The sequence below is a fragment of the Camarhynchus parvulus genome, chromosome 4, assembly GCF_901933205.1.
Source record: "Camarhynchus parvulus chromosome 4, STF_HiC, whole genome shotgun sequence".
In the NCBI taxonomy this organism is placed as follows: Eukaryota; Metazoa; Chordata; class Aves; order Passeriformes; family Thraupidae; genus Camarhynchus; species Camarhynchus parvulus.
Genome location: NC_044574.1, coordinates 43,918,891 through 43,932,848, shown reverse-complemented (window position 1 = coordinate 43,932,848; position 13,958 = coordinate 43,918,891). Strand labels below are relative to the sequence as shown.

At 40.6% G+C, this 13,958-nt stretch overlaps 2 protein-coding genes across 7 annotated transcripts in view; one reads left to right on the top strand and one right to left on the bottom strand.

Moving 5' to 3' along the window:
* LOC115903690 overlaps positions 1 to 13,958 on the bottom strand; it is a 62,250-nt gene that overhangs the window by 19,290 nt on the left and 29,002 nt on the right. Inside the window, exon 2 of the mRNA XM_030948334.1 lies at positions 1,232 to 1,693. Within this exon, the coding sequence (XP_030804194.1) occupies positions 1,232 to 1,693 (462 nt within the window). The remainder of the gene's footprint in view (positions 1 to 1,231; positions 1,694 to 13,958) is intronic.
* Positions 1,032 to 13,958, top strand: part of FAM160A1 (family with sequence similarity 160 member A1) — a 78,527-nt gene continuing 65,600 nt past the window's right edge. For 2 of the 6 annotated variants that reach the window (XM_030948392.1, XM_030948390.1), the window contains exons 1-2: positions 1,032 to 1,361; positions 1,627 to 1,717. The gene's annotated coding sequence lies outside the window, so the exon portion shown is untranslated. Of the gene's footprint in view, positions 1,362 to 1,418; positions 1,718 to 13,958 lie in introns of those variants that run through there. The other 4 variants (XM_030948395.1, XM_030948391.1, XM_030948394.1 and 1 more) reach the window with 2 other exon arrangements.

The window sequence follows — 13,958 nt, the reverse complement described above, 5'->3', positions numbered from 1 at the left end:
CCAACCTCTTGCCATGGGTGGGGATGCCACCCACTAGACCAGGATGATCAAAGCCACATACAACTTAGCCTTGAACACTTCCATGGAAGGAACATCCAGAGCTGAGAGGAACCTGCTGCAATGTCTTACCACCGTCTGAATATGGGATTTTTCCTAACATCTCATCTAAAGCTCTCTTCTTTTAGTTTTAAAGCCTTAGCACTTGTCCTATCATTATGCGCCCATAATGGGACAAAAGGTCCCTCTCACTCTTTTTCATGAGCCTACTTCAAGTATCACAGAATTGATATGGTTGGAAGGGGCCTCTGGAGATCATCTAGTCCAGCTCTCCTGCCCAGGCAGGTTCACCTTCAGCAGATGACTCAGGAACTCCTCCAGATGGGTTTTGAAGGTCTCCAGAGACAGAGACTCCATGACCTCTGTTCCAGTGCTCTGCCACCTTCAACATAAAGTTCTTCCTCATGCTGAGGTGAAACTTCTCGTGTTTCAGTTTCTGCCCATTGCTCCTTGTCCTGTGGCTGTGGACCACTGAAAAGAGTCTGGCACCATCCCCTTGGCACCTGCCTTTAACATATTACTATGTATTAATGAGATTTTTTTCCCAGTCTCTTCTTCTCTGGACTAAAAAGGCCCAGCTCCTGCAGTCTCTGCTCATGAGAGATGCTCCCAAGTACTGGAAGGCCACAACAAGGTCTCCCACCCAGAGCCTTCTCCAGGCTGAACAACCTCAGCTCTCTCAGCTTCTCTTCAGAGAAGTGCTCCAGGCCACTGATCACCTTGCAGCTTGTGTCATTAGGGAACTACCTCTAATTTTCATTTATAAGATTGGGATAGATTTAAAATGGTACTTCTGGCTTGCGGGTTTTCCAAGTAGGCAGGCAGAGATGGCAAGAAGCTTTCTTAATTGCAGGGTAATCGTTTCTCAAGTTGGGCTCTACTCCCCGAATCGTCTCTCGGCGGCCCCCGCCCGGCAAGGGCCGCCTTGGGCCGGGCCTCCCCCGGCAGGTCGCGGCTCCTCCCCGCCGCTCTGACTCACGGCCCGGCCGCACTTACACAAACTCGGCGGCCAGTGCCGAGCGGGGGCCGCGTGCCGTGAGGGAGCGGGAGGTGGGGGGCGCGGGGTAAGATGCCCGCCTGAGGGGACGGAGCATTCGGGACGGGCGGGCGTGAGGGCGCTCCCGTCCGAGGGATTAACGACGGCCCCGCTGTCCCGTCGCGGACGGCGATTTACCTGGGTGGCCACCTCCCTCCCTCCCTCTTTCCTTTCTTCCTTCCTTCCCGGAGCCGGTGATTTCGGCGGAGAGGGAGTGGAGCTCGCCTGGCCCCTCCCCGGAGAAACTTTCCGCCGCCACCCGCGCCAGGTAGGGCTGGTCCCGCTGGGGCGGCAGCCGTGAGGGGGCGGCGGCGGCTGGGACGGGCCCCGCACCGAGTTTCGGGGGTGTCGCGCCGCCGCTCGGCCTCGTCGGCAGGCGGGGCGGGCTGTCAGGCCGGTGTCACCCCCGGCCGAGCAGCTGCCGTCTGCCGCAGGGCCGCCGCGGGCTGAGGGCAGTATATAGGTCAGTGGAAGTAATGCCCGCCTAATCTCCTTTATCTTTTTGGCTCGGCTTTTCCGCTGCTGGTTTGTAGGGCGACCCTTGGGCTGCGTTGGTCGCAAACTTCTGGGGGAGAGAGAGGAGCCAGGCTTCGCGCAGGGCTGTGTGAGCGTTCAGGTGCCGAGGTGAGAGCATGGGATACGCGCTTTTGTTTTCCGGAAGGCTTTTCCTCCCAAGCGTGACGCCTAACGGAGTGCCAGGTATTCCTGCGTGGCGCTGTCACCCCGTGACCCAGTGTCTGGGTGCTGAGTTTGGGTTCGGACTTCTATTTTAACAGGTTAATTAACATTGATTATTTCTTTCTCCTTGCGTCACTCACCGAATCACCGAAGGCTGTGTTGGCGTTTGCTTTGGATGCCAAAGGAAGGCAGAGGTCTCGGCAACTTCGGGGCCCGGGTAACGGGAGAAGGCAGTGTGGCCTGGCAGAGTGATTACTGTGTTGCTTTCTCTGATCTTTGAGGAACTATTAGCAAGTCATGTGAACCTTTCTGTTGCACAAGGGTGCTGGTGGCAACTCGACATAATTGATTTGCTCCACGTGGACAAATACATAGGTGCTGGCAGGTGCCCACTGTCTGCTGGGATGTGGTGTGTAAGGCCAGCCTGCCAGTATAGGAGTTTGCCAGGTTGGGATGTGTGGTTTCTGGTAACTGAGAAAGGCTAAGGCATACTTGATGGTATTTGGAGATTTTTATTTCAGTCTGACTTTTCGCTTCCCTGGGCTGTTTGATTGGTTTTGTGATTAGCATTAACATATCTCATACAATGACAGTAAGAAGAAAAAAAAGCATAAAACTGATTGTGTAATTTTGTATGCCACCATATTACTTGTGATTGAACTGAATGTGACTTCAGAATCTGCCAGTGCCCTCTCTGCCCAGGCTATTTTCTGTTGATCAATGTGAAACTGATGCTGTGCAAGCATTTATAGTTACATTTTCCTTTAGTCCAACAGTGCTTTTATTCTCCTGTATAGCAGTAGGAAGAATCTAGGGCCTCATCTTAGTGGGGAAGCATGAGGTCTTAGTTTTGTTTTCATTTTCAGAGAGAAGAGGCAGTGATAATAAATTATCCATTCACAGACATCTCTCATACACCAATAAGGTAGTAGTGTTAGGTCATGCAGTGTAGACCCGTGTCTCTGCCCTGTGCTGATTTTATATCATAATTTCTAGAAGTAAACCTTTTAGAAAAGATGTTGATTGGAAGGGTTTGTAATACCTGAAGGAGTGATGTCAAATGACAGCTTTCACGTTACCTATGCCCCTTTACTTCTGCTGGAGTATGTGTATACAAGAGTCCACCTAAACTGAAACTAATCTAAGAATTAGGACCTAATACTGCAATTTGTTTCTTTCTCTCTGGCTCTGCTTTAATGAACATGGAAGGTCAAAGGGAGAAAAGAAAGACAGAAAAACTTACAATCCAAAATGTGAAGTATAAATAATTGTAGAGGGCAAGATTGTACCAGTGAGATATTGATGTGAGGATGGCAGTGGTGAAACTTGTAAAACATCCAGATCCCTTTTCCTCTTATCTGTCTCAATCAAAACAAATGTTTTCAATTGACTTCCACTAACAGCTGTTTTAGTCTGTTTATTGACCCATGGTGATTGACGGTATGTGCTTTGAAAAAGAAGTGAATCCTATTAGATTGATGAAAAATGTGTGGACAAAGCCCGTGGAAGAAACTTAGCTTTATGTACATAGTTTCCTTTTTTCCTTCTTTAAACTGTACTGTGTCTAAATTATATGGTGGTGCTGGTAAAAACTGGGTTGCTCTCTGTAAGGGTTTTGGCTTTGAGTTGTTTTTCTCGTTTTATTTTTGGGGTTTTATTCCTCTAAATGGGATACAAACCTTCATAGAATCCGAAGCCAAGAGAAGCAAAATTGGAGAAACTGCTGCTAATGTGGTTTTATTTGATCCTGGCATGAAACTGAGTTTTGGAAATCTATAGCTATGTTTTCTTTTCAAAAAGATTATAATGATGCATTGATGCTTGTCAAGCTTAAGTCTTCAGATTTACAGACTCTCAGTACCATCTGAAGCATCAGTTTCTCTGTTAAACTGCACATTGAAGGATTATTAAGATTACTTTGATATACATTGTTTTAAGACTTCTTTTTTAACAAAGAATTTATTCACAAGTGTTACTGTTCCTCCCTTGAATATCTTTATTTATTATATATAGATGCTGCCTTTTGATGCCTGCAGAGGGTTTAATTGAAAAATATCTCCAAATTTTAATTAGCCTGATGGGAATCTTGTTTAGCTCTATAATATTTGATTAGCATACTTGACTTTTTAAAGATGCAGTTCTCCACATCCTGATCTGATGTTACTGTGAACAGTAGTTTCCCTCAGACATGAGAGAGATGTGTTCTCTCTCCCTCTCTCTCTTTCTCCCATGGCATATTAAGTGCAGTTGGTATGTTTGTGGTGTTTGTTATGTGCTGCTGAGAACAAGGCTTTTTTGACCTCTTGTTCCAGTAATCCTTTTTGGTAACAATTTTATAACTATATTTTGATTTACAGACAAGCTCGCGGACTCTTACTCAGACCAGCCGGCTTGGCATTGTTACCTTACTTGTGGTCTCTTCTCAGCCTAATGGGATAGGTCAGTTTTATACTAAATAGCTGCCACCTCGACAAAATGGTCATGTGCTGTATCTGCATCAGAATAAGCACAAGGAAAGAGGGCATCAAGGAAGGCTTTTAGCAGAATAGTGCTTTTGGTTGTTTTTCAGGTACTGCAGTGCACAACAGCAGATGGTTGTACTTTTGGTATGTTATGGTTGCACTTCTAATGCTCTTATGGTAGTGAGTAAAGACAAACAACCTTGGGGTGATTCCAGAAGAGACTACAAAGGTCTGCACTAGTCAAAAGTTGGGGTATGAGTGAAATTCTGAATTTTTTTTCAGTCCTTTTGGCAATATAGTGGCTAAATAAAGACTTGTAAGTAGATGCTGGTATGGGTGCTCTGTAAGAATATCTGTATTTTTAAAACCTCATGCAAACAGCTTACACGAAACAGTGCCTTTTCCTGATCTTATTAATTTATTTGGAAAGTAGAACTAGGACTTCATTGTGTCATGGGTAGCAGGTCAATTAGACCTGGGTCAAGTTGCTGAGGTTGCACCTCAGGTCCTCAGTCCAGTTCTGGGCCCCTCACAAGAACGATATTGAGGTTCTGGAGCATGTGCAAAGGACAGTGAAGCTAGTGAAGAGTTTAGAGAGGGAGTCCTGTGATGGGTGGCTGAGAGATCTGGGGGTGGGGGTGTTGTAGCCTGGAGAAAAGGAGCTCAAGAGAGACCTTATCACTCTCTACAAATGCTTGAAAGGTGCTTGAAACACGGTGGGTGTTGGTCTCTTCTTCCAGGCAAGCAACAACAGAGGATGGCCTCAAGCTGTGCCAGGGGAGATTCAGGCTGGACATTAGGAAGAATTTCCTCACTGAAGAGGTGGTTAAGCATTGGCATGGGCTGCCCAGTGAAGGGGTGGAGTCACCTTCCCTGGGAGTGTTCCAGAAACGACTGGATGTGGCACTTGGTGCTGTGGTTTAATTGACGTGGTGTTCAGTCACAGGTTGGACTTAGTGATCTTGAAGGTCTTTGCCAACCTTAACAATTCTGTGATTCTAGTGAATTAAAAGAACAGTTTGTGAATGTGTACAGTAAGTGCCTCTGGCTTAGTATCACTCCATTGTAACGCATGTGTACAGACACCAGTACATTTTAAGGAGTCAGCTTTAACTGTGGAAGTGCTGTGATGATGGTAAGGAAGCATGCACCAGCTGCAGTTAGCATTGTGAACACTGAGGAACTTTGGGACTCAATCTTCCTTCACTTTCTGTTGTAGGCATTGATCATAAGACTTCCTATTAGTATAGGTAGGTATCTCTTGGTCAAGGACTCAGTGATGGTATGATAAGAATGCTTTGCATGTTAAACCATGTGGCCAAAAAATTCTTGTCTAAGGTGATCCTGAGGGGCATGTCCAGGTGAGGCAATTCCATGTGGAATTGAAACAGAGCCGGTGAGATAAAAGCTTCTGAGGTGGTGATACATGCTCAAGGCATGTGAAGACATAATCTAAGAATGTGTTAACTATGCTATCAAGTGAGATTACATTTAATTTGCAGAGGAAAGTTTGGAAACATGACACAGTCATAGCTATCTGTATGCAGGAGGCCCAGCATGTAGTTGGGACTTTGACTCAGATTATTCCTGAACCAAATGTAGCAGCTTCTCCTAGCAGTTGGAAAATTTGTCCTGAAATTTATTCTGTTTGAAACTGTGGTGGCTTGCCATGGGTGGTGAGTTATTGGGAAATCAATGACTTCTTTATCTTTTTCCTTTCCTTAAAAAAAGGTCAAATTTTGATGCAATACTGAATTGCCTATGCATACAGCAATGTTAGACCACGACAGTTAATTCTGATCTAAACATAATGAGCATGGTGTTATCTACTTTTTGTATGACAGCATACATAGCCCAGCTAGATTAGTGCTAAAAGTATGAGGCAAATTCTTACAATGTAATTTTTGCCAATTAGCTTTAGAAGCACAGTCAAATGTTTTCTCCCTTTCTGCCTCTACTGTAGTCTCCAAGCATATGACAGACACAGTTTTGTTTATTTAAACATTTGCATGCCTTAGAAGAACTTGTCTTTTTCTTTTCTTTTTTTTTCTTTTAAAGACAGGAAAGCTATGGGGTAATGAAAACGCTCTAGATTCTTTGTGTCAGTAACTATTACTGAAAGACAATTGTGCTCATTATCCTTCTGATTCTAGCTCATTTTTGCAAGTTGCCTGGATTATATATTGGTGAAGGGTAGGATTTCTTTCTGTGAAAGTTTTTATATAGAAAGACTATTCTAGCAATACAAGTGGAGTTTGCCTGCGGAACTGATCAAATGACGGCCTTGAACAAGCTCACAATTGGAAGGATTTCCTAGAGCATGTGAAACAAATAAAAGTTTTAAAGTATTGACAGTCTTTATATTCCAGTAAACCTTTGGATTGTAACTTAAATTTAGCTGTTGGCTAACAGTAGGAGAGTTAAAGTGCTGAAGAATCAATCCCACTTGCATTCACAAAATCTTTTGTAAAACCTCAGATACCCCTGAGCAGGAGAGAAGAGAATATTATACTTTTGAGTTAGTTTTATTAATAATTAACAGTTAATATAATTGTAATAACGAAATTATTTTCAGATGTTTTGGTTTTTACACACTAATCAGAGAGCTGTGGTTAAAAAGTTGCTGTTGTGCAGCCAAGTCCAAGAAGTAGCATGGGTTGTTATTGAATTAACTCATTTTGCTGTGGCAGGCTCCTGCCATAACACAGCAAACCTGAGAGGGAGAGATAACTTGGTTTTCTGCTTCATCACTGCACTGGCATGATCCTGAGTAGTGCTTCTAAACATGCATATTAAACATACAAGGGAAGAAGGAAGCCTGGGTAGGGAGGTATGCCTTTCATAATTATAAGTTGAAGGTGGAACATCAGTAAGTTGCTGCACTGGACCCATGGTTCTTAGTAAACAGAACTGTGCTGCTTCCTCTTGGCAAGTTTGTGGCATTTTTACACTTCACTCGTGTCATTAATATGTTTTAGTTCAGTGGTATAAATTCCATATTCCTGTAAGAAAATGTGTGGAGGTCAAAAGTTTATCTCCACTTTTGAGGAACTCATTGATTCCCAGTGCTGGACTTTGCAAGGAGTGCATGCCCCCAACCAGAGCATGGTGTGGATTTGTTTTGGAAATGAGGGCTCTGTTCCTCTCTGTGAGTGGAATTAGAATTTACCAAGGTAAAGTGACAACAGGTGCTAAGCAGCCAAAAATTTTGCTGCAAACCATAAAAATCTTCAGAAAAGTGTGTGTTGCTCCTTTTTATTTTGGCTCTGATGTTGTTCTCAAATCACCCAATGTCCTTGGAATGCCTTTGGTATGGATTGTGAATTTTTTTCCTTTTTTATTTTCTTTTTTTCCTTTTAATTGGCTGTTTTTCCATTCAGTACACGGAACCAGAGAACACATAAGAACACATAGTCAGCAATAGGTGTAACAGGATAATTTCCTTTCTGAATTGCTGACTTGCATTAAGATTAATTATGCTTGCCTGCTTGGAGTGGTTTCAGGTAAACAATTAGAAAGTTCTTTATCAGCTTCTTGAAACATATTCATAGGATGAGAAGCCTGTGAAGTGAGAGTATATTTTGAGTGGAGGCAAAGCATGGAGGACAGAAACTGATTTGCCTTTGCAATGATTTTGTTGTTAATATTTTGGTCCCAGTAGTGTGAACAACACTAAAAGATATTTCCTTGAACTTGCTGCCAGGTAACACAGAGATTTTTATGACTGTCAGTGGTTGCATCTGCTTTCAGCATATTTTGCTGGCATGATTTTTACAGGGGTGATGTTTGCCAGCCCAGTGCTTATGGGTTCCTGACTTGCTGGTGTTGATAAAGCAGAACACACAATAGTATTAAGATTCCTTTGAAAAATTTCCTTCAGCTAGTTAGGGTTGGGTTTGTTTTGCTTTGATGACAGTGGAATCCTTGAACTTGGAGAACTTTTTTTTCTTCTCACAAGAACCTTTATTGTTTGAAAAAAATAAAATGTTCAGAGAGCAACAACTAAGGCAGTTTAGCAAAGACTGCGTTTATAATGCATGCTTATTTTCAAATTATATCTTTTGCTAGTAGTGTTTTTAGCAACTTACATTCATTAGCTGAAACATTACTGTTTGATTTTTAAAGTAGTGGCAAGTGAGCGGGATAAAATTTTGTGGTATTGGCAGCAAGGCATATTCTCTTACTAGTGTGCATTTGTTTTGCAAACATTTAAAGTAACAACACTTCAGATTTAAAAGAGGCATCAAGTCAACAGCAACATTTCAGGAGCACTTGGCATTGGGCTTGGTGTCAGGAGACAATGTGGTCTAATCAGTTATAATTCAAAGCACATTTAAATATTCTGAGATAAAAATATGATTTATTCAGAAGCAGGAATATTGGAGTCCATGGCATATGCTAATGCAGAAATTGAAACTATTCTTCCACAGAGGAAAATATGAAAAGTAGGGAAAGGCTGGCTTGGCTACTAGTGAGCCCTTCAACATCAAATGCAAGGAGGGAAAGGAATTCCCAGCTGGATTGCCAAGGACAAGTGTAAAAATAAAGCACACATACATATAATTAAAAATTCAGAATGGCCAACTCAAAAAGAATAATGAGAAATCGTTATAGAAATAGAAAGTTAGTAAAAAGAAAGTCAGAGGAGGTTTGCTCCTGTTTGACTAGTGGAGCTGTGGTCAGATAATGCAAAGCAGGCTGAGGTCTTTTTTTGTTTGTTTCTTCACCTCAGGTCCAATAAAAGATACTGAGACTTGGAGGGAACATGATGTCCAAGGCAAGTGCTAAAACCCTAAGCTGGTGTGAGGAAAGAGTGAGTTTTAGAGCAGTTAGGGAAGTTTAAGTTTGAAGTGTTTACGAAAACACTGTTGAAAGAGTAAGGGCTGGCTGATGTAATCCTTGAGCTGCTGCAGTTACTTAACTCATGGAGGGTATGTGTAATGCTGTGCCACTTAGAAGGGGGATTGTAGTGTCTGTCTGTGCAGGTGTCAGGGGCAAGGGGCAAGTGAAAATGAGCAACTGTAGTCTCAGTTGTTTATCTTTATTTGTTCTAGAATTTTTCCTGGGAATGACATCCTCCCAAAGCAGTAGAAGATGACACAGAAATAAGCAGTAGCCCATATGATTTTATTTTTAAGATTAAACCATTAGACTAATGGAATTTCTCTTTCCAAAATGCTAACAGAAGAGGAGCAGTAGGTCTCTGGTAGCTTGACTCTGTTACAGAAACTGTCAAAATTTCATTCTTATTAAAGAATGTCTGGAGGAATTGACTGTGGGCAAGTGCTAAACTGCTTGAAAAACATTGTTTTCCCTAGAAATGGACTAATGAGATAGTGTTCTTGTTTGGGGGTGAGAGGTTTATTTTAGATATATACATGAAGGATTTATATATTTTAGTAGACAAGAAGAATAACAGGAGTCAACATTGCTATAGGATTGTAAAATTAGAGAATATCTTCAATCAAAATGATTGAATTCTGCTCTTAGAAGATTTTGGGTTTTTTTAAATAAAGCTGGTTCTTAGGTTGAGACTGAAGTTTGTATTGCAAACCCTATAATAAGTTCCTTATTTCAAACACAGCAAGGCTTCTTTAAAGTAATTTCTGGCTCCTGTTTGATGGGAGCAATTGGAGAAGGCCAGAAGGACCAAATGCTTTTCTCTGAGGCTTGTTTCAGATGACCTTAAGGACCTTTCCAATTCTTGCTGTGGGATCCTGTGTCTGCACTACATATGTGTAAATAGAAATAGGTTCTACAAGTTAAATGAACTAATCTTTCCGGCCAATATTGTTGTAGTGTCATGTTTTGAAGATGGAATTAATTAAAAAATAATTTAAAAGGAAAAAAAAGAAGGGAATATGAACCCATTGGAGGGAGTCTGGAGAAGAGCAGTAAGGATACCTGGATGTCTGGAGGAATGACTGAATGAACTGGGAGCTGTTATTTTAGCTTCAAAGTGAAGACAGTGGAGAAATGAGAAAGCGAAGGTTTGTCTAAGTGTATGAGATAAATGTGTTTTTCACAGTGATCTGTTTTCTTTCCTTGTTTGGTAAGACGGAATTGCATTGGAATATATTATCGGAAAAAGTTGTGTATGATTTTAAGAACAGGCGATGAAAGCAGCTGGGAGTTGTGACAGAAACATGATGTGTGTTACCATGGCACAGGGGGAAGGATGAGATGACTTTGAGGTGATTTTTTTTATCCTTTGAGTACAAAACAGAGATGGTTACTGTGGTGCAGCATGATGTGTAAAATCCAGGGAGAGCACAGTATTGAGAACTCACTGCAGTACCTCTACTCTTTTATTTCAACTGACAGGAGAATCCAGAAGATATCAAAACATTCTGCCTCTTTCTCTGTTTTTTTTTTTTTTTTTTTCCTTTTCACCTGCATGGTTTAGATGAGGGAGACTTTGCAGTGCTGTGGCTGTTGAAAAGTAGCTAGAACTCCCTGTTAGAGATAACAACAGGAAAAAATGACCATGGGCATGGCTAAACCGACACTGGCTCTGCAGGAGCAAATCCTGGAACAGGGAGTGCAAGGAAATGTGGTGTGAAGATGCCTGGATTAGCTTTGAAAACAATTTTTCGTATTTGTGTGGTGTTGCATCCAAGCCGCTAGGGTTTTACTGCTTCCAGACCTGTGTGTCTGCTCTCTGCCACACAGACTTAATCAGCTTGTGCTAGTGAAAATTTGGAAAACTCTTTCATGTAATCTGTTGTATGTTGTTAACAACCCTCTGTTGTGTTGCCCTTGTAGCCTGTGTTTATTTGAATACACTAATTCTTTTTTCTTTTAATTATTTGCCCAGTAACAGTACAAAGCAGAAGGGGTTCTTCACTGCATGATATTTCTTGTCCAAATGATAGTGATAACAACAGTGACATTAAACAAGAGTTTTCATTTCAGCTGCATGTTATTCGGCAAAACTGTGAATAGCAGAAGGAGAACAAAGATTTGAGGAAGTCCTGCAGTGTCAACTGATCTTTAAATCAAAAGCAAATAGGCCCATTTTTATGTAAAATAAGCAGTTTAGAAGATTTCTGGTTTGTTACTCACAGAGGGAGATGTCCCAGGAGGTATGACCTCTACGATGTGTTTGTTATCTTAATTCATGCATGTATGAAACTGGAACATGCTTCCTTCTTAATATTTTAAAGTCCATCTGCTGTTTTGAATGGTATCTGTTGGTACTGGGAGTATTTGTATTGATTCATATATCTGTGGACTATGGTTTCTAGGATTATTTTCTTGGGCTTTCACATGAAGGGGAAAGATAAGGAAAGCAATTTGAATTTCCCAAACCACAAAGCTATGCATCTTTCATAATATCCAGCTTGGGTAGTGGTGTAGGTTAAGATGCATGGGATGCGATACAGTCTCTGAGGACAACTTTCCTCTCAAATAAAATGCAGTATAACCCTAAGCTCAAAATTAATTGTGTTAAAAAAAAAAAAAAAAACAAAACAAAACAGAGGGAGACAGAGAGAACATATAAATCCTTGAAAAGGATTTAGCCATTCTGAGAATGTCTTGGTAACCTGCCTGTTAAAAGAAAGTTTGACAGTCTTCTCTGCTGTGGACTGAGGAAACATTGAAAATTGCTGTCTGTTGTGATTTGTTGATCTCAAAATACAAAGTAAAGGATCCTAATTCATGAAGGGTACTACTAAGAATTGATTATGTTCTAAAGCTTTTTAATATGCATGCCTCACCACTCTCATTTTAGGACAGAATTTCAGGCTATCCAAGCAATGTGAGCTGAGATACATATTTTTCTTATATTCTTATAATTATGAATCATATGATTTGTATGAATACTGTGATCCAGAAAATATATAAAATTCATATAAATCATATGAGATAGAAAACATTAGATAAAATATAACATTTTTTGTCTGGTTCAAAGTTTTTGAGCAGTTCTTCTACCTGTTTTCTTCTAGCAGATTTCCTCACCTGTCTCAGTTTTCAGAAATAAGAAGGCAGAACCTTTTTAATCTCCTCTGTCTCCCTCTGTTCCCCCTCCTTACCATCCAGGATACAGAATGCAGATGTGTATTATTTTTTACCTGGTTGCCTGCTTTTAAAAAGCTGTGTGTTTGATACAAAAGCAAAATATTTGCTCTTCCAAGAGTGCTACATAAGGCAAGACTGTGCTTGGCAGTAATGGTTTGTCAGTGCCTGCAAAGAGATCCCAGTGTCAGTGCTCCCTGGAGATAAGGATGTATTATTTCCAATACTAAACTGGTGATACTGTGTGATTAATATGATTCTCGTGGGCCACAACTACAGGAAGGTCTCAGTTCAATTATCACCATGCTTCTTTAATTTAATTACAGCTTTTAAAATAATATTAAAAAGGATGATTCAAAATTGGAACTTGCTAAATTATTCAAATTTTTGTTCTTTCATATACTAGGCTGAGACTTCTTTTGCACTTTAACCTAGGGGGTGTCTGTGTGGGTTTGGTTTTATGTGGGTTTTTGTTGGTTTTTTCCCAAATTATTTGGGAAGCTAAAGGTACTTAGGTTCTGGACATCTTCCATAGCTTGGTGCTAAGGTTTCAGGTTCAGATTTTTTTACGTATGTTGGTTCAGGGAATTGTTCCATGTTCTGAATGCCTTCTCTCTAAAACCTGCACATTAACTGCATATCATAGAGAAATTTTTATAGAATACAAAAGAACTTTTGTAGCCTACAAAAGAACAGACCTTTGTGATTTTCTTTATTGCCTCAGTAGTAGTAACAAAGATTCATTGAGTCAGTCTTGCAGGACTTTGAAGCTGAAACACCAAATAAGTTTGAAAATGTGGCACCACTGTGTAATTTTTTATTAAGCATATATTTGAAAACATGCAGTAGCCATGTCAGAAATGGGATTGTCCCTCATGTGTCTGTTCTTCATTGGCTCTGGCTTCAGTGTCTTGTACCAATTTTCAATTTCAGGCTTGTGGTTCTAGATAAAAGATGATGTTTAGATGGAAGCATGCTGGAATCTTTAAAACAAATATGCTGAGAGATTTTGCCATCTCCCAATTCCTTCTTAATTCTGTTTGCTTCAAGCCCCTGCACAGATGCTTATTGCATACTCCTTTCCCACATATGCTGGAAGGAGTTATTTCTATAGAGGCTGTGGGTTACCTTTAGGACTTCAGTTTGGACTCTGGGTAGGGGAAATTTCTCTTTTAATTTTTTCCTCCATCTTCTTCTTTTCTATTCCATCTGATGCATTATTTCATGTGTACTACAAGGAAATAAAAATACCAGGCTGATCAACTTGAAAACCTCAAACATGAGGATGTCATTTAGACTATACCTATTTTGTTATGTGTATGACAATAGTTCTTAAGCTATGTTGCAAATTAAAGAAGATAATCCAAGGGAAAAAATAATTGTTTAATCTAAAAGACAATCTGGTCAAGACCATAATTATAGGCTCCACTTGGAAATTTACCCAGATAAATGATACAGCAAAACAAAAATAGGGAGAATGTGTTTAACAAATTAAACTTGGAACCTTATTTTTATGACCAGATGCGATGAATGTATGAAGCAAACTGGAGAGAAGCTAGTATTAATTACAAATTATGGAGAAAGCTTCTTCTTTTAGAGCCCTCACTTGTAATGATTTTGAGTAATAACAAAATACATTAAAAATAGCAGGGTTAGTGAGGTAGAATTTGTGAACTGTATTTTATTACAGGAAACGTTTTAGAGAT